Source organism: Carassius carassius, chromosome 32, assembly GCF_963082965.1.
Source record: "Carassius carassius chromosome 32, fCarCar2.1, whole genome shotgun sequence".
Lineage (NCBI taxonomy): Eukaryota > Metazoa > Chordata > Actinopteri > Cypriniformes > Cyprinidae > Carassius > Carassius carassius.
The window spans coordinates 20262935-20287832 of NC_081786.1; the positions used below are offsets into that span (position 1 = coordinate 20262935).

Genomic DNA, 24898 nt, shown 5'->3' on the forward strand with positions numbered 1-24898 from the left:
ATTCAACTTGTCAGCTCATTAATAGAGACTTCAAGACCTGAAGTGGGTCAGAAAAGGTAAAGAGAATTGAGAGAAAATACGATGTCTCTCAGATGCGTGTTATGTTAAGCAGCGGCAGCTCTTAAAGAAATAGCAGCCAAAAAAACCTAATAACCAGCTGCTGTGATTTCTGATCATCAAATAAAAAAAAGCGTAAATCAATAACTAATTTAGTTAGTTCGAATTTAGTGTTTGATAACTTCAATTTCAGTTTTTGTAGGCTATATTTTTGCTGAAGGGCACTTTGAAGATTGTTTTAAGTTCACTTAAATTAGAAGTAATTTTTAAAGTCTAATAAATGTTCAGATTGATAGCTCTCAATCATACTGTAATTTTGAATGGCTAGTCAATGCTTAAATATAAGGTGGGGAAACAATTTGGTACTTGTTTTAGTAGACATCGGTAGTACTGGTATCAGTGATACTGGCCTTCAGTCATAAAAAAGATGCCATTAAACAAATCTTAAAAATATACTGTCTTTATGTTGTTTGTACATCAATTTGAAGGTTTAATGTGAAATTATTGCAATATAAAAGTACTTTAAAAATCTTTTATGTTAGGAGGGATTGATCGCGATTTAATTTCAGAAAAAAATGGGTGAATAATTAGTATTTTTTTAATCGATTGACAGCACTAATTAAGATATTTTTGATTAAATCCGAGAGCTCTCTGACTCTCTCGGAGTTCTCAACTGAAATGTTTTCAGACCCAGAAACATAGTAAGGACATCGATAAAATAGTCCATGTAGCATCAGTGGTTCAACCATAATTTTACAAAGCTGCAAGAATACTTTTTGTGTGCAAAGAAAACCAAAATAAAGACTTTATTCAAAAATTATTCTCCCCCAAATTACATCTTCCACCATTATCTAGGGTACCTCTGCACGTAAACAACACATGCTGCTGATGTAGAACATGCATGCGCTGCGCCTTGTTTACATGCAGACGAAAGCAATGATACTCTTGAAAATGGTGGGATACGTCATTTGGAAGAGAAGAATTGTTGAATAAAGTCATTACTTTTGTTTTCTGTGTCCACAAAAAGTATTCTCGTAGCTTCGTAAAATTCAGGTTGAACCACTGTACAGTCGTGGCCAAAAGTTTTGAGAATTACATACATATTAGTTTTCAAAAGGTTTCCTGCTAAACTGCTTTTAGATCTTTGTTTCAGTTGTTTCTGTGATGTACTGAAATATAATTACAAGCACTTCATACGTTTCAAAGGCTTTTATCGACAATTACGGGACATTTATGCAAAGAGTCAGTATTTGTAGTGTTGGCCCTTCTTTTTCAGGACCTCTGCAATTCGACTGGGCATGCTCTCAATCAACTTCTGGGCCAAATCCTGACTGATAGCAACCCATTCTTTCATTATCACTTCTTGGAGTTTGTCAGAATTAGTGGGTTTTTGTTTGTCCACCCGCCTCTTGAGGATTGACCACAAGTTCTCAATGGGATTAAGATCTGGGGAGTTTCCAGGCCATGGACCCAAAATTTCAACATTCTGGTCCCAGAGCCACTTAGTTATCACTTTTGCCTTATGGCACGATGCTCCATCGTGCTGGAAAATGCATTGTTTTTCACCAAACTGTTGTTGGATTGTTGGAAGAAGTTGCTGTTGGAGGGTGTTTTGGTACCATTCTTTATTCATGGCTGTGTTTTTGGGCAGAATTGTGAGTGAGCCCACTCCCTTGGATGAGAAGCAACCCCACACATGAATGGTGTCAGGATGCTTTACTGTTGGCATGACACAGGACTGATGGTAGCGCTCACCTTTTCTTCTCCGGACAATCCTTTTTCCAGATGCCCCAAACAATCAGAAAGGGGCTTCATCAGAGAATATGACTTTGCCCCAGTCCTCAGCAGTCCATTCACTATACTTTCTGCAGAAGATCAATCTGTCCCTGATGTTTTTTTTGGAGAGAAGTGGCTTCTTTGCTGCCCTTCTTGACACCAGGCCATCTTCCAAAAGTCTTGGCCTCACTGTGCGTGCAGATGCGCTCACACCTGCCTCCTGCCATTCCTGAGCAAGCTCTGCACTGGTGGCACTCCGATCCCGCAGCTGAATCCTCTTTAGGAGACGATCCTGGCGCTTGCTGGACTTTCTTGGACGCCCTGAAGCCTTTTTACAAGAATTGAACCTCTTTCCTTGAAGTTCTTGATGATCCTATAAATTGTTGATTTAGGTGCAATCTTAGTAGCCACAATATCCTTGCCTGTGAAGCAATTTTTATGCAACGCAATGATGGCTGCACGTTTTTCTTTGCAGGTCACCATGGTTAACAATGGAAGAACAATGATTTCAAGCATCACCCTCCTTTTAACATGTCAAGTCTGCCATTCTAACCCAATCAGCCTGACATAATGATCTCCAGCCTTGTGCTCGTCAACATTCTCATCTGAATTAACAAGACGATTACTGAAATGATCTCAGCAGGTCCTTTAATGACAGCAATGAAATGCAGTGGAAAGGTTTTTTTTGGGATTAAGTTAATTTTCATGGCAAAGAAGGACTATGCAATTCATCTGATCACTCTTCACAACATTCTGGAGTATATGCAAATTGCTATTATAAAAACTTAAGCAGCAACTTTTCCAATTTCCAATATTTATGTAATTCTCAAAACTTTTGGCCACGACTGTAAAGACCTTGTCTCAGATGACCACCAGGACAAGACCCCAGGAAACAGATGATTCTTCTGCACAATCTGACTTTGCTGCAGCCTGGAATTGAACTACTGGTTTCGTCTGGTCAGAGGAGAACTGGCCCCCCAACTGAGCCTGGTTTCTCCAAAGGTTTTTTTCTCCATTCTGTCACCGATGGAGTTTCGGTTCCTTGCCGCTGTTGCCTCTGGCTTGCTTAGTTGGGGTCACTTCATCTACAGTGATATCGTTGACTTGATTGCAAATAAATGCACGGACACTATTTAAACTGAACAAAGATGACATCACTGAATTCAATGATGAACTGCCTTTAACTGTCATTTGCATTATTGACACACTGTTTTCCTAATGAATGTTGTTCAGTTGCTTTGACGCAATGTATTTTGTTTAAAGCACTATATAAATAAAGGTGACTTGACTTGACTTGACTGATGTCACATAGAGTATTTTATCGATGTCCTTACTACCTTTCTGGGCCTGGAAACATTTCAGTTGTATTCCTGCCTATGCAGGGTCAGGATCTCTCAGATTGAATCAAAAATATCTTAATTTGTGTTCCAAAGATGAACAAAGGTTTTACAGGTTTGGAACGACATGAGTGAGAGTAATTAATGACAGAATTTTCATTCTTGAATTGCCTGCGTTTCTTTGTAACTATTTGTGAAATTTACTTTACATTTTCTGATGAAAAATTTTTCAAAGTAATTTTTTTTAAAAATTATACAAAAATCCATGTCTTGGCATTCACATAATTTTTACTATTTCAAAAGTTATTATTTGCAGAGCTTCATATTAAAAGCACCCGCTAGTATAGTGAATTTTTTTTCCAAGATATGCACCTTTATATCTCTTCTATTTCAGTTTCAGTTGATTTGATTTTCTCAGGTTTTCACAGCTTGAAGTAATGACAGTTTTTGAGTGAGTTGAGATGACATTAAACAAAAGATGAGTGTAAAGTAGATGAAGGTGAAGGGCACTGGGGTCGCTTTTAGCTGCAGCTCCTCTCTTGCCAGCCTCACAGCTGCTTTAGTAAATCATTTTTCACAGACAGATTGTGCTGAGAGGACGTCATCGGTCCAGAGCTGGAGCACAATGCTGGTTTTCTTTTCCAAGTGAAGTCAGCTTTGTGTTTTTACCCTCCTTCTTTCTCTTTATCACACTCTCTCTCTCTCTCTCTCTCTCTCTCTCCCCCCTCCTTCTTTTTCTTTTGGATACAGTGCATGACTTCATTATGCTCTTGGTATTTCTGGGTTTCTGTGTCAGTGGCGTGAAGAAAATCCCCACAAACATCTTTACACACAAACTGACCATGTAAAATAAATTTTTTAAATGACGCAGAAATGAACTTGTGTCTTTTGAACTTTATATTCATCAAAGACTCCTGAAAGGAAATCATAACATAAAGGTTAATAAGAAATTTTCTTTCTTTTCTTTCTTTTTTTTTTTTTTTTTTTTTTAAGTTTTTTTAAGTTTTTAAGTTTGAGCACCAAATCTGCATATTAGAATGAGTTCTGATGGATCATGTGACACTGAGCTTTGCCATCACAGAAGTAAATTACATTTAAAAAAAATATATTTTTTAAAGGTAAAATAACTGTTTTGTATTTTAATATATCAAAAATATTAGATACAAAAAAAAATGTACAGATTCCAAAGTTTTTAGTATATGTACTTCTTCATTACTATAGTGTGGACTTTAAATTGTGCTGCAGGATTTCATTTACCCTAAAAAGACCAGCTGCGATACAGGCAGCTTTCAGTAGAGTGGGAAGAGGAGATTGGGGGAAAACTCCACTGGTTTTGTGTCCTTGTTTTATCCTGAAGTTTAGCCCCCTATTGGCTCGTTGGCTAATTGCAGCAGCAGTTTTGGAATTCCTGCTAAAACTCCAGTCCAGTCTCTCACTAACTCTCTTTCTTTAGCTCATTTGTTTTTGTAGGCCGTCTCTATGTAGCCCTCAGAATCCCCTGACCTCTTTCCCTCCCCTTGCAAATTTGACCCACATAATGTCTGTGAAAGTATGACAAACCAGAAGCAAGCTGAACCCCTGCCAATCAGCTCTGTTTCATTCTCTCTCTCCCACAGTCCACCCCACCAGACCTTTAACCCAGCTTTCCCTACAGTAGCATACGGCTATAAACAGGATCTCAAAATTATAACATGAAACTGTCCTTTGTACTAGGATTAGTATTAGTTTGTGTATTTATTAGCAGGTTTGAAGGCCACATACATTATTTGGATCTTCTACTATATGTCAGCAACAATAGCACGGATTCAGTGAGATCGTTTACTCATAAATGAACATTCTGGCATCATTTACTCATTATTTAGACTTATGTTGTTCCAAACCTGAACTTTGTTTTTCATGGATCAAAAGGAGATAGTCAGCACAATGTCCAAGCTGCTCTTTAACCATAGAATGATCATTTGTAGTTGTCATCAACATCCACTTTCATTGTGTACAGTTTGCATTCAGGTTTTTTGTTTTGCATCATTGATCTAGATTTTATATTTGAAAATTTTTATATTTATTTCTTGTATCACTATCATAAAAAAATTGGCGATGGTTATTTAATTATTTTTTTTTAAAATGCCTCTTATGCTTACCAAGACTGCATTTTTTTGATCAAAAATACACTAAAAGCATTAATATAGTGACATATTACTTTTGAAAGTGAACTTTTTGTATTTTAATATATTTTAAAGTATAATTTATTACTGCTATGCAAAGCTGTGATTTTTTTTTTGCTGTCAAATTTTGTATAACGTATTTTAATACTGATTTTTTAATTTAATTTTTTATAGATTTTTGTGATACTCTTCGAGTTCCTGCAATATAAACCATGTGTTTCTGTATTTTTGTCCCTGTACTGTATATGCAAGAGAACTGACGTATTGGTCTTTGGTCTGGGACGGCCTTTGCCTTGGATGGGTTTCAGTTGGCACTCCCCATGAGATCTCACAAGAAACAAGGGAGTTTTTCAGAGGTCGCTATTAAGAAAGCCACATTAAAGAGCCTCTCCCCACTGTAGCGCTCCACACACTGATTACAGGTCTTAAGATTTTAAAGTGGATGCATTACGCACTAAAAGTTTATTAATGGAGTTTCTCTCCTTCTTTCATATCCATCCCTCTTTTTCTGCTTGAATAATTCATCTTGAAGCACCCTCTCTTTTACTACGTCTTTGACTAAAGCATTTACACCCTTTAAACGAGAAGCCAAGACCGTACCCACGATAGTGTTGTTTGTTATTGAAAGACGTCATCTCCCTTAATTTAGACCGCCTGACTCTTCCTTTCCACTGCCCCACTTTTGGGTTTGCTCCTCCCTAATCGAGCATCTCCTCATAGGGGTCTTTGGGATCATGTTGCCCGAAGCACTAACCTTCTGGAAACTTCCTGTCCTGAATCAACTCTATATTCAGCTTTCCTCATGCATTGTGACCAAAAGTCCTGTTGTTTTTGTTTGTGTTATGATGAGGGAAAAGGAGGAAAGCAAACATCAGATGCTTTTGTCCAAGGTTTCCTTTGGCTGTACACATGCACACATTCATAACTGCATGCACAAACATATAATCATAGAGGGGATTTAATTCAATTATTATTGTTATTATTATGTGGTCCTATTGAGTGGTTTCTGTAAAAACAACAATGTGAATGTGGCGTGTGGCAACTAAAGTGGAAAGAGACTTTTTTAAAGGTGACATTATGAAAATCTGACTTTTTCTCCATTTAAGTGCTATAATCAGTGCATCTACCCAGGCAACATGGGAAACAACAACCCAGTATTTCTTTTTGGCAAGCCTTTCTCTGAAAACCTGTGAAATAAGCGTGTCAGATTTAGCTCCCCCCGTGACTTAGAAAGTGGATCTTATTATAATGTTACTGACCATTAATCTGCTCGTTTCCACCCACGTCACCACCATTGTGTTTCGTAAGGGACAACAGCGTACCAGTTCTAACGTAAATTCAAGCAAAGATTGCTAACTGTTCTGTCTTTGGCTGCACAGGTGAGCACAGAACATTATACAAAGTGCCAGCCTCAGAGGAGGCAAGAGAGCAGTGGATTTATTGATTAATTTGCTGTTTATTACACTGCTGCCACACAGATCTAATAGAAACATGGAATTTCTTTCCCAGCTGTTTACCGTCACAGACATAACTATGGAAGCCTGTTTTTCCGCCACTGAATAAAAAAACAAAACAAGGTAATTGCGACTTTTTTTTTCATATCTCGCAATTCTGATGTTTTTTCTCAAAGAAGTCAAAATTGTGAGATATAACCTTTTTTTCTCTGAATTGCGAGTTTATATCTCGCAATTTTTACTTTATAACTCTCAAGTTTTACTTTTTTTTACTGTCAGTTCTGACCTAATAGCTCGCAATTACAAAATTCTGAGATATAAAGTAAGAATTATGAGATAAAAAAGTTGCAATTATCATGTTTTATTTTTTATTTAGTGTTGGAAACGGGCTAACATACATAACCAACTCTTTTTGTGTGTGTTTTTAACTTTAAGCACAATAAGACATTAAAGAGTTTAGTACTCAAGCTGATTTCTGTGCGTGTGCTTCCTTCCGTATATCATTACCTTCTCTGAAAACTCCTACTTTTTTGATGCTGCTTTTACATTTTTTTTTTAATTGTTGGCAAAAGTGAACAGATTTTGCTTTAAGTGAAGTTAGACACATTAATTGTTGTGTGCCAGTTCACTACTACCCACCCTAAGCACATTGCTGTTTAAGAAGTTGTTAGCTCAGGCAAGAGTCCAGTGGTGACAAGGAGAGCAAATTAAAAGAACATGCTGTGACAGTGGAAAAAAAGCATCTTACATGAGCAGAGTTCAGTGGAGAGTGAGTTAAGATGGACTCCTCTAACAAGCTCCCTCACTGATTCTTTCAAGTTGAAGAAGCTCAGAGCTCAGGCTAATTAGAGTGAGACAGACAGAAGTGGCTGCTAGATGCTGATCTGCTCTCCCTGCAGACAGCATCCCAATTAGCCTCTATTCACACCCTACACCGAGAGCGCAACAGCCCCAGGACTCTTCTCATCTCGGCCAAATACATACCTGGGTTACAATACTCTGAGAGAGTCTCTTGTTTTGCTGACTCACTGGGTTTTCAATGGACGTGAAGGTCAAATTACTTTCACTCTCCCACACCTGTAGTACACAATAAGAAAGACTGTGTTTTATGCTTTTAGTGTTTGTAATGCTTTTGAAAGTTCATGAAGATAGACAAAGGTGTGTAAAAAAATAATTAAAAGAGCATTAACCTGTTTTTCCTTTAAGAGCTGGCACGAGGGCAAGGCTGTTTAAAGAATACATTACAGTGCCATTTGTCTGGCCAATCTTATAGATTTTGATTTGTTTCTCGTGTGTTAGCTGTTAAACATTATCACAATGTGTACATGCTTTCTCTCTGAGATCGACATTGGTTCTTTTATTACCAATCTACACAGTTACACTACTATAATAGGGGTTGTTTTCTTACTGTACATGTTCATGGTGTCAGACAGTTTAACAGGCACATAGTTCACCCCAAAACCCTTCTGTAGCTCCAAACTTGTATGATTTTCTGTGGAACGTAAATGGAGGAATTTAAATAATGTAAAGTTACAATGAATGGGAAATGGACCTTTAAATCTTTTATAAATAAAATTACCATAAAAGGTTCAACTTGTTACATGTGCATTTCATAATAATCCTCTCTTCCATTGGCCTGTTAACTGTACCAAGGAAAACACCAGTCAGATTTGTGAATTAATCATTCAGACCAGTTTTGTGAAATTAATAAACCAATTAAGTGAAAAGATTAGTCTAAGTAAAATCTTTTACATATTGTGATTAAAGATGACCTAATATTAGTTTTTGAACTATTCCTTTAAAATTTCAATTTAATTTTAAACTGTTCCCCAACCCTATTATGAACAGTAGTTATACTGAAGCTTGCCTCTGTAAAATAGTCATGCACCAACATTTTTTACTCAAACCCAAATTAAAGTTTTCATTTAGCCAAAAAAAGAAACAGATAATAAAGCTTCTTTTTGTTTTTCAGTGTGTTGTGTTCTCAAGTGATAAATGAAACCAGTCGTAGTCATGTTATTTGGCAATAAACCACTTTTCGATATTTCAGCCGAACAAATTTTACATATTGTCCACACTGTGTGCATAAAAGAGATGCTGACACAGTCAAAATTCAATATTGGAAAAGCTACTTAAACATTACTGTTTCGGTCAGTGGTTTCGGCCCTCCAAAACTATTTTGGCTAAAACGAAAAGTTTTTATTTTTTTATTTGCTGTTTTAGTCGAATATTTTTGGTTGCTGCAATTTTGATGCATCACTACTCTTTAGAGTAGTGTTGATTGAGAACTTTGCTCTGACCAGACATGTGTCAAGTCAGTGTCGAAGCCAAGATGAAGTGTAATATAAAACAAATGCCAGCGTAGTGGAACATTCTTTCAAAGCCATTTCGTTAAGACACAGGGGTTGAATAATTCTGAAGAAAAGTAGACTGAAGGAAGAAAAAGAGGAAAATAATGCAGTACAAAGTGGGGATGGTGAGAGAGCAGTAGGTCTCTGTGTTTTCATTTCTCCTCTCCTTACAGTGAGAACGGAAGAAGTTTGATCTCCACACACTCTGAGAATCTCAGGCAAACAGACGCAGCACATTCTCTTTACTCGAAACCTGCACAAACATAACTTTCAGAGAACAGGCTCGCTCTCTTTCTCTCAAATAAACACAGATCAACAATCACATTCTGTCAACAAACCCATAGAACAAGAATTTCACCTGTGTGTCAGAACATTAGACTTGTTATTAGAGATTACAATAAAAAAATGCTTTTCTGTCAAAAATGTGCTTTCTCTTCCTGTAGGTGTTTCAAGACCTTGGTGTGTGTGTCCTGTCTGGAGCTTCAGAGGGGTATAATGTGTGTCTGTTTGCGTATGGACAGACGGGCTCAGGGAAAACTTACACCATGATGGGCACTCCAGTACGTAAATACTTGTATGAGATAAAGACGATGGTAAAGCATTATTTCAACCTAATTATTGTGTCTCCTCTTAATCTGTGCAGGACTCCATTGGACTGACACCAAGGATCTGTCAAGTAAGTTACTGGCATTTAAGGGATAGTTCACCCAAAAATTACATTTCTGTCATTATTCAGTTAATGGAAAACAAGTGTAAGTTTCATGATTTTAATTAACTAGAAATGGCTTTTGATTAATACCATTTAATTGAACCATTAAAACACGTTTTAAAATAATTAAAATAGGCAAAAAAGGGAATACAGAAAAATTCAAATCGAAAAATGGAATTTGGGAAAAAATCTAATGAATTTTTTAGGGCCCTAGATTACACTGCAGGATTCATATGGATTACTTTTATGATGTCTTTCGAGCTTTTTGAAGCATTAATTTTTTGGTTGCATGGAATTTCAATGGAGGAACAGAAATCTCTCAGGTTTCATCAAATATGACTTCATTTGTGCTTTCAAGATGAATGAAAATTGTATGGTTTTGGAATGACATGAGGGCGAGTAAATGATTTGAGTGCATGATAATTGGGTTACCTAATAAGCCTATTTTTTACCCTTTTTTGATAAAGGGTCTTTTTAGGTCTGGAGTTGAGTCTGCAGATGGACAGAGCTGTAGAGTTGAAATAAGGTTAGAAGGAAACCCTCTGTTTCTTTTTCTTTGACTCTTTCGCAACAGTATCAGTAAGCCAATCCTGAGAATGAAGCAAGAAGTATGCTTGTAAGCAAAAGCATATCGCAACCTCATTTTCCCTCTCAGTTTTTTAGAGATCTATAATGAGCGTGTGCGTGATCTGCTGAGAGGGGCAGAGCAGAAGAAGCCAGCACCCCTGAGGGTTCGAGAACACCCAGAGAAGGGGCCCTATGTGCAGGGTGAGTGTTCACAAAAGCAAATGTAAAATGCCCTTCATGCTGATTTGTTGTAGAAAGAATTGTGGTGAAGCCAAATTACCTTGTGTAACCAGTACTAATGAAAACATGAGGAAAGCGCTCACTGTGTTATAATGTTTGATGAATGTTTGGGTATTTTTATTAAAGAGGTAATTGTGTACATAAGTTACTTGTTCCTGAGTGTTTGCATTTGTTACTCAATTCCCACCGCAGCGTGGTTGCTGGAGCCACGCCCACCTAACTCGACGGCAGAGACAGCAGCGGCAATCCACCTGTCACTCAAGTGGCCACGCCCTTCATTATGCAGAACTATAAGGTTTAATATAATTTAAACGGATGAGTTAAAAAAAATTCACCCCCTCACAGTTGTCACGAAGGGCAAAATTAAATATATATACCAAAATCATTTTTTGTACCAGGCTGTAAACATGTTTTTGATCTGCTGTAAAGTTGGGCATTTTGACATGGGGAGTATATGGGATTTACTCCCTTTTGGAGCCAGCCTCAAGCGGCCAGTCGATGAATTGCAGTTTTAGTCACTTTCTTGATGGCTTCAGGAGAGAGAGCGGGAGGTTGCCGCTTCTCTCTCTCTTTCTCCTTTTTCTTGTCCAACATCCAGTCATTGTGTGTATAAGGAAAAAAGCCCAGTGCAGCAAAGGAAGTGACCTCACTTCCATGTGGCTGCTAGAAGCTCAGTACAGGGGCATTGTGTATTGACCAAGATGTGTTTCTCACACATGTAAACACAGTGACCTCAAAAAGTATTTGGACACTCGAGGCACTTAAAATATATACATTTTCTTAGCACTGAATACCAAAATATAGAATTTTTTTATTTGTAACTATTCTGTTAATTCCTGACAGATTAACAACCAGCTGGACAACAAAATTTGTCCAGGTGCTAAAATACGTTGTATTTTAAAACCTAACAACTAAATGTACAGAAATAAGCACACAGCAACTGTAACTAAACTCAGGCCCAATTACACTCTAGAAGATCAATAAATAAAAGTTTTAGCACCCCAGGCCGCTTTACATAATGAAAGATGATCTTCCTCATTTTGTTCCATTTCTATTCTCTGGCAGGAAGAGAGTGTCTGTGACTCAAATCATGGAAAGGATGATGATGCTATTATGCTGTTTATCTTAGGTCTCTCTCAGCATGTAGTGACTGACTACAAACAAGCAGTGAATCTGCTTGAGGAGGGCATCGCTAACCGCATCACAGCCGCTACACATGTCCATGATGCGAGCAGTCGATCTCATGCCATCTTTACCATTCAATACACACAGGTTTGCATCTCATTAAGTTCATTACATTTACATTTATGCATTTAGCAGACTGCAACTGAACATCTCTCATCAGTCTTTTTTAAATCCCAAACTGCATTAGACTACTTTAGTTGTGTAACTAAATGGCTTCTAGTCACACTAGATAATTCACACATATTTCACTCTAGACTATATATTTTGCTTTATTATCCATGTGCCAAAAATGTAATGAAATCACCTTTACAATAGTTTTTGTACAGTTTGGCTTCAGTAGGATAAATTTTTTTTTAAAGAAATTAGTACTTTTATTTAGCAAAGATGGATTCAGTTGATCAAAAGTAACATTGAATACTTTGTATGTTATAAAAGATTTCTATTTTTAATAAATGCTGTTCTTTTGAAACTTTTATTCATGCAAAACAATTTTTTTTTTTTACATCTATAATAATAATAAGAAATATTTTTGGGCACTAAATCAGCATATCCATCACAGGAAAAAATGACATTTTTAAAATGTATTAAAAAAGGGAAACCAGTTATCTTAAATTTTAATACCGTAATATTACAAAATATTACTGTTGGTAACACTTTAAGGTCCAATTCTTGCAATTAACAAACCATTAACTATGTCTTTATTGCTCAGTAAACTCATAATTTGCTGCTTATTAATAGTTAGTAAGGTAGTTGTTAATTTAGGTATTGTGCAGCCAATATGTTAATAATAGGCATGCTAATAAGCAACTAGTTAATAGTGAGAATTGGTCCCTTTACAAAAGTGTTACCTCGCTGTTTTTACTGTAATTTTGATCAAATAAATGCAGTCTTGATAAGCATAAGATGCTTCTTTCCAAAACATAAAAAATAATCTTACTGACCCCAAACTTTTGAATGCTAATATTCTTTTATAGGCTATTCTAGAAAATAACCTTCCCTCGGAAATAGTGAGCAAGATCAACTTGGTGGACCTGGCTGGCAGGTTAGTGTTTTAGTTTAAACTTAAACCAAAGTCTCCTTGTTTAAAATCCAGAAAGCTGCATTCACTGACATGAAACCATTATATGTGGCCAGGTTGCCCTCTAGTGGCTGATCACATAATGGTGAACAGTAAAGTGCTAACTTGACTTGAAATATCACTCTTTGTGCTGTGTCAGTGAACGAGCCGACCCTCAGTACTGCAGAGATAGAATAACAGAAGGTGCCAACATCAACAAATCTCTTGTCACCCTTGGCATCGTCATCTCTGCTCTTGGTAGGCACCGGTCTTCTTTATTCTTACTATCCCCTCTTATCTTCCTTGTCATGAAATTGCACTTTGTTTTTCTAGCCCAGAACTCTCTGATGTTCAGCAGCAGTCAGAGCATTAACAGTGTGCTCAGTGAGGGTGAAGGAAGCACTGTGGGTAGTCAGTCCAGCTCTCTGTCGGGCAGCGGGCGCAGACAATGCTTCATTCCCTACAGGGACTCTGTCCTCACATGGCTCCTCAAAGACAGTCTGGGCGGCAACTCCAAAACCATCATGATTGCAAGTAAGCCGGTCAGAGTCGAGATATGCTGCATCAGTTTCAGTGCTAGTGGAATTGATCCTGAGATTCATTTTCCTCCAGCTGTCTCACCATCCAGCAGCAGCTACAATGAGACTCTGAGCACCCTCCGCTATGCAGCTCATGCCAGGAACATCGTCAACAAGCCAAGAGTCAATGAGGTGTGTTCAGATGTCTCCAAATGTCTGTACCACCATCAACAGAAAATTATGTTAATGAAACTAAAAGTAAAACATTTTGTTTTATCTCAGGATGCCAATGTGAGGTTGATCAGAGAATTGCGAGAGGAAATTGATCGTCTGAAGAGCATGCTGATCAGCTTTGAAATGGTACCAAACTTTAAATGGATAGTTCACCCATAATAATTCTGTCATTAATTACTCACCCTCATGTCGTTCCAAACCTGTAAGATCTTTTGGATCTTTAGGATATTTTGGATGCATTCTGAGAGCTCTCAGATTATTTTTACGATCTCCTTGATACGTTTCTTAGCCTTGATTGTGTAAGGATCCTTGCTGTCTATGGAGGGTCAGAGAGCTCTCGAAATTCATCAAAAATATCTTAATTTGTGTTCCAAAGATGAACAAAGGTCTTGTGTGTTTGGAACAACATGAGCGTGAGTAATTAATGACAGACTTTTCATTTTTGAGTGAACTATCCCTTTAACAGCTTAAATAGACTAGGTACAATATAAATATTGGGTATCAAGTAATTAGATAAAAAATGAGTTGTATTGAGTGAGAAATTGACAAATGAGATTTCAATGTGGCCTAGACTACTTTGCACCATCAACAGTAACAAAACCAAGTCTTGTTGTCCTGTGCTGTTTACTGTTGCAGTTGGTTGGGATTAGGGCTGCCAAAACTTTGTGCTTGCCTTACATGGAAAATATATCTAGTGACATGTCTACTTTTAAATAAACCAATTCAATCGGAAAACACATTATCAGACGTATCCTTATATTATCTGAATATGAAACATGCATGTTAACTGTGGTGTCCGTGTCGTCGGCTTCATCACTGCAGCCAAAAATACAGAAAACACTAGTTAGTTATTGAATTATTATGATGTTAAGGCAGTCTTCTTCCTGTTTTATCTCTGAAGCATTCATAATCATTTCTTCTGTGGTGCACTGTTGCAAGCTGACTGTAGGCAATTAAAGGCTCATTATTATGAATTGCATGGTTTGTTAAGATAAGCATGCGATTAGTCAACTAATCGCTTAAAATGAATGGCTATTAGTTTATCAGAAAAATCTTTAGTCAAGGACTAAGCACTAGTCAGGATTAAAATGGAATGGACACTTGTCAGGTGCCTGGTTAGGACATGGTGTTACAAAGTCAATGGTTTCCATATTCATATTAAACAAAAGTTGTGCAAAAGTGAATGATAATTGTCTTTTCCATCCACAGCAAAGGAATCCCAGTCCATCTCTCAGTGATGAGAGAGAAGGTAGCTTGTCTGATATAGTCCTACAGAATGAACTGAAGGTTAGTCCACCTATCTTTTGTGACATGATAAAGTTCCACACTTTTGAACGGTTGTGTAAATTGTAGTGTGGGTCTCCTTAGGGTGATTTTGCTCGTTTTCTACAGAATTCTTTTTTTTTTTCTTTCTGTTTTTTCTTTTCTTTATCATCACTCTTCAGTTTTTTTTCCACAGTTAACTTTCCACCTGCTAATTTTCACTCGCTCATGTTTCCTTTGCAGGTGGAGCAGCTGACTAAGGACTGGTCTGACAGTTGGTGTGATACGCGAGCCCTGTTGGAGCGCTACAGTGTGGACATTAACCAGGACAGAGCAGGAGTTCTCATTCACTCGCTCTTGCCCCACCTCATCGCTCTAGAGCCAGACGTCCTCAGTACAGGGGTCACCATCTACCACCTTCGGGTAGAATTATTTAGCTATTTATACACAATACATTGCTTTTTCATGTCACATCCTTGAAACCTTTAGCTAGCCTTCTCTCTATAAAATCCTTTGTCCTTTCAGGTCATTTAACCTATGATTCTTTCTCTTTTCCCTCCAATAGATTTCCCCTTCACTTCTCTTCTATCTTTTCTACTCTTGTTCTGTGTGCAAAACTCTTGAGATACCTCTCACAGGAAGGTAAAACATCTCAGAGTTTTAGTCATGTGGTCCAGACATTCCCTCCTATTCTTTTCACTTTCCTCTTACATACTTTTGTGTGATTGTGCAGGAACACTTTAGTGAGGATTACTCTGTGTTTGCGTAAATCTGTGGTAAGAGGTTAGTCATGATAGCCCATAAAAGGCTTACGGCTGTGCAATTTCAGCAGTTACCTTGCTAAAGCCACCTGGGAATGATCGTGCACCCATGTGTCCAGGCTTATATAAGCAGGTATTTTATCATTCATAAACAGTAGACAAATCCTTTGTTTGGCTGTGAGGTGTATAAGGAACAAAAAATAAGACATGGAAGAAGAAAATGTTTTATTTTCGACTAAATCCTCTTAATTCTATTAATGTTTGTTTTATTTTGGTGCTACAGGAAGGGGTAACAAGAATCGGGCCTCAGGATGACAATCTGGAAGAGCCTCACATAGGTATCTCATATTCATCTCATCTTTAAGAATTATGGTTTATTTACATCTGTTAGGAACCCGTGTTGTTAAAATGCTCGTTGCTAAAGGGTTCAGCAACATAAAAGGAGACGCAAGGCAGAGAGCAGTTCAAAACATTTATTAAGACTAATAGGATGACTGCACAAACTCACGTCTCAATTTTTCTCTCTCCTCACATGTAAACACACATTTACTCTACACTAAAGTCAATACAGACATAACAAACACTAACAAAGATAAACAAAATAGTAGCACAAAAGACAAAGAACACAGTTTGAGTTGACCAGCGGCTAGGTATCATGACGCGCACGGAGTCACCGTCGCGTGTCTCACCCTCCTTCACACTCCACTTATATGCTCAGCACGAGCCATCAGAGCAACGGGCCACAGGGGCGCAAGGGCGGAGTCTACATTCAGAAAGAAACCCCCGATTAGAAAACGAAACAAACACACAAATACACACAGGCAACACCCATAAGGCTGAGGCCGTAACACTTCTCCCCCTAAAGGAAGAATCAGATTTTTTTTTTTTTTTTTTTTCCTTCCTTTAGAAGAGAAAAGAAAACTGATTCTGCATGAAATCACACAGAAAGCTTAAACTAATCCGCGAGACAACGCGTCTGCAACCACGTTGTCAGATCCTCTTTTATGATGGATCTCTAAATTATATGGTTGAACCATTAAAGCCCAATGCATCAATCGTTGATTATGGTTGTACATTTTGCTCAGAAAAACCAGCGGATTATGATCCGTGTAAACAACGACAGGAGAAGAACTAGACCCCACATAAACGTTAAAATGTTGTAATGCTAACAACATAGCTAAAGTCTCTTTTTCGATTGTTGAATAATTCAACTGATGACGGTTAAACTTAGCTGAAAAGTAAGATACTGGGTGGCCTATTTCGTCAGCACCCTCCTGCAGCAAGACAGCTCCCACTCCAACCGCACTAGCATCTACCTCAAGCTGGAATGGACGAGTCACATCTGGAGCAGACAGAACAGGTGCACTGCAAAGGAGAGATTTTGCAGAGAGAAATGCCTGCTGGCACTCATTAGTCCAGTTAAAACAAACTTTAGGACTACACAATTTTGTTAAAGAGGCAACGACACTCGAGAAATTTTTACAAAAGCACCGGTAGTACCCAACCATCCCCAGGAATCTACGTAATTCTCTCCTCGTAGTAGGCACTGGGTAGCTGAGGACAGCAGCCACTTTTCCGTCCACTGGCCGTACCTGACCGTTTCCCACCTGCTTCCCTAAATAGGTGACAGAAGCCTTCACAAATTCACATTTTTTTAGGTTTAACGTTAAGGAAGCCGCTTCTAATCGGTGAAACACGTCATGTAAAGTCAACATGTGTTCAGCCCATGTAGACGAATAAATGACCACATCGTCTAAATAGATATTGCAGTTTGGAACTTCGCCTAACACGATAAACATTAAACGTTGAAACGTTGCTGGTGCGTTCCGCAAACCGAAGGCCATACGCGTGTACTGCAGAAAAGCATCAGGGGTTACGAACGCGGAGATCTTAGAAGCGCGCTCGGTTAAAGGCACCTGCCAATAACCTTTCAAAAGGTCTAACTTAGTGATGTATTTCGCACCCCCAAGACTGTCAATGCAATCGTCCATTCGCGGTAACGGAAAAGCATCAGCCACAGTGATAGAATATACCTTTCTAAAGTCAGTACAAAAACGTAAAGACCCATCAGCCTTTGGTACGAGGACGCACGGCGAGCTCCATGGACTATTACTCGGGACAGCGAAACCATTCTGCTATAAATACTTAACCTCACTTTTCATTGCTTCTCTCTTATTTATTGGGCAACGATAAGCATGTTGCTTGATTGGCAATGAACTACCGACCTCGATGTCATGCTGGATGATATTAGTACCGGGAGGAACGTCGTTAAACAAACTCGAGAAACTATCTATCAGCTTCATTACGTCTTCTCGCTGTTCAGGCGAGAGATAAGATAGTTGATAAGGAAGCGAAGATAAAACTTCAGAGTTCTCAAAACATCCTCCTTTTAAAGCTTCCATAGATACATTCAACCCATCATCCTCAGTGTCGGTAGGCAAAGCATAAGTTAGCAGTGAAACATGCTCAGTGGTTAACTCAGTCACCGGTTCACAGACCAAATCCTCAGTGTTCTCTTTTGACTCAACACGACATAAATATGGTTTCATCATATTCACGTGACATAAACGGGTTTTTCGCCTCCGTTCTGGAGTGTATAAGATATAGTCAGTTTCACTCAACTTACTTTTTATCACGTAAGGACCGGAGAAACGCGCAGAGAGAGAGGATCCAGGAATGGGAAACAGCACTAGAACTTTCTCTCCTGGCAGAAAATTACGCACCACTGCTTTCCTATCGAAATTTCTCTTCATTTTCTTTTGTGACAGAGAAAGTGCTTCCCTCGCCACAGTACACGCATTTTGCAAATGTTCACGAGTACGTGATACGAAATCAAGGACGTTGGGCTTCGCAGACGAATCATTACAGAGAAATTCCTCCTTTAACATTTTCAAAGGACCACGGACATTATGTCCGAACACAAGCTCTGACGGGCTAAACCCAAGCGAGTCCTGTCGCGCCTCACGCACCGCAAACAAAACCAATGGGACTCCATCATCCCACTCATTTCCAGTCTCTATACAATACTTCCGCAGCGCAGATTTTAATGTTTGGTGCCACCTCTCCAAAGCTCCTTGCGACTCAGGGTGATATGCACTTGATACGACGTGAGATACCCCAAGAGCCTTTAATGATGTACAAAAAACGTGCGACACGAAATTTGAACCCTGATCCGTTTGGACAGTTTTCGGTAGCCCAAAAGTTGTAAAGAACTTCGTTAAAGCCTTAGTTACAGTCTTAGCCGTTATATTCCGTAACGGAATGGCCTCTGGGAAACGTGTAGCTACGCACATGATTGTCAACAAATATTGACAACCAGACTTAGCCCGAGGGAGTGGACCCACACAATCAACTAGAACACGCTCAAATGGTTCGCCGACTGCAGGAATAGGACAGAGAGGAGCAGGCGGTACCACCTGATTAGGTTTTCCACTGACCTGACAAATATGACATGTTTTACAGTACCTCACGACATCAGATTTTAACCCTGGCCAGAAAAAATGCTGGAGCACCTGGTTATAGGTTTTAGTTATCCCTAGGTGTCCAGACCAAGGATGGTCATGGGCCAGACTTAAAACATGTGGTCGATATTTTAAAGGTACCACAATTTGATGCACCGCATTCCACTCTTCCCGCTGCTCAGGATTTAACGATCTACTCCATTTACGCATGAGCACATTATCGTTCCAGTAAAACTGGTGGTTACGCAGCAACATTTTATCATTTTCAGCACTCGCACGACATTTGTCTAATGATAGATCACTTCGCTGAGCTTCAATCAGAGTCTCACGCGAGACAGACAAGTCAGCGGTAAGATCAAAGCAAACAGATGACCTAGAAGTCATTTTAGACGAGTCTGGAGAATCAGGAAGAACATCAGTTTTCAAAATATTTGAAAAGACAGAATCGCCAAGAATATCACTTTCCTGAATGTCACGATTCGCTTGTGCTCGCGTCCCCACAGCACTAAACACATTTGGCAAATTCTTACCAAGTGCATCAGCCTGCGAATCATTACACGGGACATCAACCACTTGCACTACCGGCATTACCTTACCTCCAGCTATGTCATTTCCCATGATGAAGTCAACACCTTTCACAGGTAAAGAGGGACGAACGGCAACCTCAAAACACCCAGATGCCAAATCAGAAGAAACATATACCCGATGAAGTGGAACAGGAACAAAACCCATTTCAATACCCTGCACAATCGCGCTTGTATTACATGCCGAATCAGCACAAAAATCCAGAATATCTGATAATATAAAGGACTGAGACCCTCCGGTATCACAGAGAATTCTTACAGGTTTTCGGCTTTCGACCTTCTCATTTAACGACACAAATCCATCGAACACAAAAGGCTGAAAACAGCTATCAGGAGTCGCAGGAAAACCAGAGAATGATGGAGACAAAGTTTTCACCAAAACAGAACCTCGAGGCTGAAACGATGAGGACTCTTGTCGCTCTTGTTTCCGTTTTAGAGTACGACACTCGGCCATCATGTGTCCCATCTTGTGACAATAACCACACTCTCTATTGGACTTCGGACTGGTAGGAACCCATTTATTTTTTGAATCAGAAAGATTTTCATTTTCTTTTAGTGAGGGACCCCCAGAATCAGACGAACGCTTAAAAAACACCGTTTTGTGCATTAATGCGTACTCGTCAGCCAACACAGCAGCCTGTTGTACCGTGCTGACTTTTTGTTCGTTTAAATACAACGCAGTACGTTCCGAAACACAGTTTTTAAACTCTTCGATCAGCAACAATTCTCGCAATGAATTATAATCAGTTACCTTGCACGCTTTGATCCACCGATCAAATAAAATGCCCTTTTCGCGAACAAATTCGACATAAGTTTGAGACGTACCTTTTTTCGTGGTACGAAATCGTTGTCGATAGTGCTCAGGAACTAATTCATATGCTCGTAAAATTGCATTTTTCACGGCATCATACTGCACGCTGTCCTCTAACGAGAGAGATGCACACACCTCTTGTGCCTTACCTGATAGTTTACATTGTAACATTAGTGCCCAAACCTCGGTTGGCCATCTTAATACACCCGCAACTCTTTCAAACGCCTGAAAATACGCTTCAACTTCCTTCTCACGGAAGGGTGGAACAATAGCGATATTTTTAGCCACATCAAAATGTGTCGAAACCGGCGCTACTACAGATTCAGATGCGGTACCAGCCGAGACAGAATTAATACTCGAATTTGATGGACCAGCCAGTGTCTCCGAATTACCCTTCAAACTAGATGTTTTTAAAGTAGATTTTTTAGGGACTTCTGGAACAACCTGCAACTCCAACTCCCGCAGTCGCACTTTTGTATCTGCATCAATTCGATACATTTCGATCTGACGCTTCAAATCATCTTGTCTCGCCTGAGCTCTATCTTGAGTCTCTAATTGTAACCGTGCTAAACGTATCTTTAAACGTGACTCTAAAGGCAAACCAGATGATGCCTCGGTGGAAAGTGAAAGAGGTTCAAATTTAGGCATCGAAAAAGACGGACCTACCTCCGCGCCAGCCACAGTCACTGGAGTCACTGGAATACCACTCAATACACGTAAGGGCGAACTTCCTGCAGCTGGTGCCGCCAACTCCGCTGCTGGAACAGTCTCAGAAGGAAATACCCCCTTGGTAATCAAACTAGCCACTAAACAAGCTTTTAACTCTTCTTTACGTAGTGTTCTAGAGATAGAAATCTCATAATGTTGAGCAATAAGAAACAAATAATTTTTCCGACATGTCTCTAATATTTCAACACTAGGCTGATCTATAAATTGATTTAACTCAAACGTTGCCATCTTTTAAAAAAGAAAACACAAAACAATCAGAATGATCCAACACTCTCTGGACCTACCTACCTCACCATTAATCTAACTATCCCCTACCTAATCTTCAGAGGGTACCGATTAAGAGATCGCTCTCTCCCCCGGAATACCTGCAAAAACAACAAACTAAAATAACAAAGAAAAACAATAAACAGTAAACCGTCGTCAGGACTGGCGCTAAGCACAGCCCCGCTGGTTTACTCTTTCTAACCAGAGAATATGGATCACCTGAATCAAATGAGATCAATCAAATTGCTACTACTCAGACACAAATCCTGGACGACAAGATCCCGGATGAGCCCCCATTTATGTTAGGAACCCGTGTTGTTAAAATGCTCGTTGCTAAAGGGTTCAGCAACATAAAAGGTGACGCAAGGCAGAGAGCAGTTCAAAACATTTATTAAGACTAATAGGATGACTGCACAAACTCACGTCTCTCAATTTTTCTCTCTCCTCACATGTAAACACACATTTACTCTACACTAAAGTCAATACAGACATAACAAACACTAACAAAGATAAACAAAATAGTAGCACAAAAGACAAAGAACACAGTTTGAGTTGACCAGCGGCTAGGTATCATGACGCGCACGGAGTCACCGTCGCGTGTCTCACCCTCCTTCACACTCCACTTATATGCTCAGCACGAGCCATCAGAGCAACGGGCCACAGGTGCGCAAGGGCGGAGCCTACATTCAGAAAGAAACCCCCGATTAGAAAACGAAACAAACACACAAATACACACAGGCAACACCCATAAGGCTGAGGCCGTAACACATCTGATAATAACAGCATTAAATAGTGCCACAGGGATGACACATTTTTGTAGGTCAAAAACCAGAAACAAGGGAGGAATTTTTGAACTTCCCAGTTCCATCGTCCCAAAAATCTGTTTTATAATTTTTTTTGAATGGGTGTTTAGTTAAATGCATAAATAACACCTGCAGCTAATACAAGCATAAAACATTTTCACATTTTATTTCTAAGACCCCTTGTGACATTTTTTAAAAAGCTTTGACTTGTCTAAAAAAAGATGATTGCTAATAAGTGGCTAAAGCAGACTACACAGGTAAATGATACTGTCATCACTCATCTACTCAGTTCACTTTCACAACCATGGTGTTGTTCATTTATATGCTACATTTAACATTTGACCTCTGGAGACTATATTCATTTTTTTCAAGTTCTGTTCATTTGTGAAGATTATCATGATAAACAAAACATATAAGCATAATAAACATTTCATAATCAAAAAGCCAATAAAAACATCTTGTTGGGTTGACCTACAAAAACATGTCATCATTGCAGGACTCTGTACTAGTGTAAATGAGAATTAAAGCATATCGTGATCCGATCACTCGAACCGCTTTCGGAGATGACCAGGGACGCATATATACAAAATAGTCTGTTAAAGTGCTGTTTAGCAATATATATCTTTTACGTGAACAGCAGTGATTGACTTGCATCTCAACCCCTCAGTCTTGCCAGAAGGTTCCTCCTGTGAGATTGAGAATAAGAGTGGGGTGGTGACTCTGAAGCCGGTCTCAGGGAACATCTGCAGAGTCAATGAAAGAGAGATCAAGGAACCCTGCAGACTTGCACAAGGTAAATGAAACGTTCAAAATACAACAGTTATACCAAATGCATGTAAAGCAAAATCTAAATATACAGAACAAAATAATATATTTACATTAGCAGATACTGGGAGTATCCTGAAGTAACATTGTGCATCTCTGTTTCCCCTAAGGTTCAGTGATTACCTTAGGAGGACTCCATAAGTTCAGGTTCAACCACCCTGCAGAGGCGGCTATTCTGAGGGAGAGAAGACGGGTACGGTCCATTCTTTGTAATGAATTTATCCACTAAAATGACCTTGAGATTAGATGGCTAAAAGTATTTACAAAAATAGCTCAGAAAATTCAAGTAAGTTCAGGAAAATGTAATAGAATCGAATTACATATATGTATTTACTTATTTATTTACTTTTTTATTTTTTATTTATGCAGACCAGTGATGGAAGTCTGGTCTACAACTCTACAGAGCTCAGCTCATCCAGTTCTGACATAAGGTAAATGTTTTGTTTATTCGAGAGCAATACATTATTGAACCATAGATATATTGTACAAGTTCATGGTGTTTCTAAATGTTGAACTGGTAATGAGGCCTCTGGAGGAACTGTTGTTTATTGTAGCGTTTACATGGTGTTGCTTGGTTACTATAGTGAGAATGCAAACAATAAAAGAAAGGTGGGATGGAAGTAAACTAGTTTGTTTGCTGTGTAATTGTAACTTTCTTTAGATCTTTTGTTTCTAATTTTTCAGAACTAATGGTCATATATCTGGTTGGCTGGTGTGTCAACCTCCAGCATATGAGTTTTTGTCTTTGGTGTGCTCAGGGTTGCAGGAGCAGGTTGTCATGAGAAAGGCAATGGGACAGTTCCCAGACAGCAACTAGAGGAGCAGCAGTGGTACATAGAGTGTCTACGAGAGGAGATTCAGATGGAGCAGAAAAGAGCGGAGAAAGATCTGGAAAGAGAGCAGGCACGTCTCCGGCAGCAGCACACTGAGAGTGAGTTGTATTCAAATGCATGTTTGGCATTCAGAAAGGTTCAAAATATAGAAAATGCTCTTCAATAAGTAACTTTATTTCTGCTGAAATGTAGGCTTTTAAGAAATGGATTAAGACATTAGTTATATTTTACACACTTTGTGCTGAGATGTTTTTATTTTGGCAGCAAATGCACAGTCTTTAACAAAGCTTAAAATAAATTAATATTGAATTCCTGACAATAAGAAATCGTCCAAATTTCAAACATAAACCTTACCTTACTCTAAATTCTGGTTTCTTTTGCATCTAAAGTCAAGCAGTGGATCTTGCAGGAAAAGCAACGGCTTGAAGCCCACAGGGAAAAGGGAACACTGGAGTCAGGGGTTCAGACAGATCTCATACTTCATAGTGGTTTATCAAGTCAGATGACTGAGGAGCAAGGCAGTGCTGAAAGAGTCCAACCATCACCGTTAATGGGTGACAGGAAAAGAGTGGTGCAGGAGGAGCTACTGAAGCACCATGCATTACGCAGAGCTGAGAACCGTGTGCGCCGCAAAAGGTTATGTTACCAACTGGAGAAGATTGCACGAAAGCGCCATCTGTTGGAGGCAAAGCGAGAGCTGCAGAGGCTAGAAAATGAGCTTCTACAAGGGGGCGATGAAGCCTCATCTCCAGATCTGGCCTACCCCTCAAAATTCAGGGGACGTCCAATGACTTTACGAAGGCATTCATTTTCTGCTGATCTGCTGTCCCGACTATACCCTCAGCACACTCCTATTTTCAGGTGAGTGTAATCATTTACTGAGAGGCTCTAAAGGAAGGGTTGTTTGGAAAGCCCTT

At 39.1% G+C, this 24898-nt stretch overlaps 1 protein-coding gene across 1 annotated transcript in view; it reads left to right on the plus strand.

Annotated features, from left to right (window-relative positions):
* LOC132113387 (stAR-related lipid transfer protein 9-like) overlaps nt 1-24898 on the plus strand; it is a 52215-nt gene that overhangs the window by 25150 nt on the left and 2167 nt on the right. The window contains exons 4-21 of the mRNA XM_059521170.1: nt 9581-9697; nt 9781-9813; nt 10314-10372; nt 10502-10614; nt 11783-11925; nt 12813-12880; nt 13056-13153; nt 13229-13429; nt 13508-13605; nt 13696-13773; nt 14857-14934; nt 15154-15333; nt 15955-16009; nt 22991-23116; nt 23259-23341; nt 23518-23579; nt 23907-24079; nt 24371-24842. Of these exons, the coding sequence (XP_059377153.1) occupies nt 9581-9697; nt 9781-9813; nt 10314-10372; nt 10502-10614; nt 11783-11925; nt 12813-12880; nt 13056-13153; nt 13229-13429; nt 13508-13605; nt 13696-13773; nt 14857-14934; nt 15154-15333; nt 15955-16009; nt 22991-23116; nt 23259-23341; nt 23518-23579; nt 23907-24079; nt 24371-24842 (2237 nt within the window). The remainder of the gene's footprint in view (nt 1-9580; nt 9698-9780; nt 9814-10313; nt 10373-10501; nt 10615-11782; nt 11926-12812; nt 12881-13055; nt 13154-13228; nt 13430-13507; nt 13606-13695; nt 13774-14856; nt 14935-15153; nt 15334-15954; nt 16010-22990; nt 23117-23258; nt 23342-23517; nt 23580-23906; nt 24080-24370; nt 24843-24898) is intronic.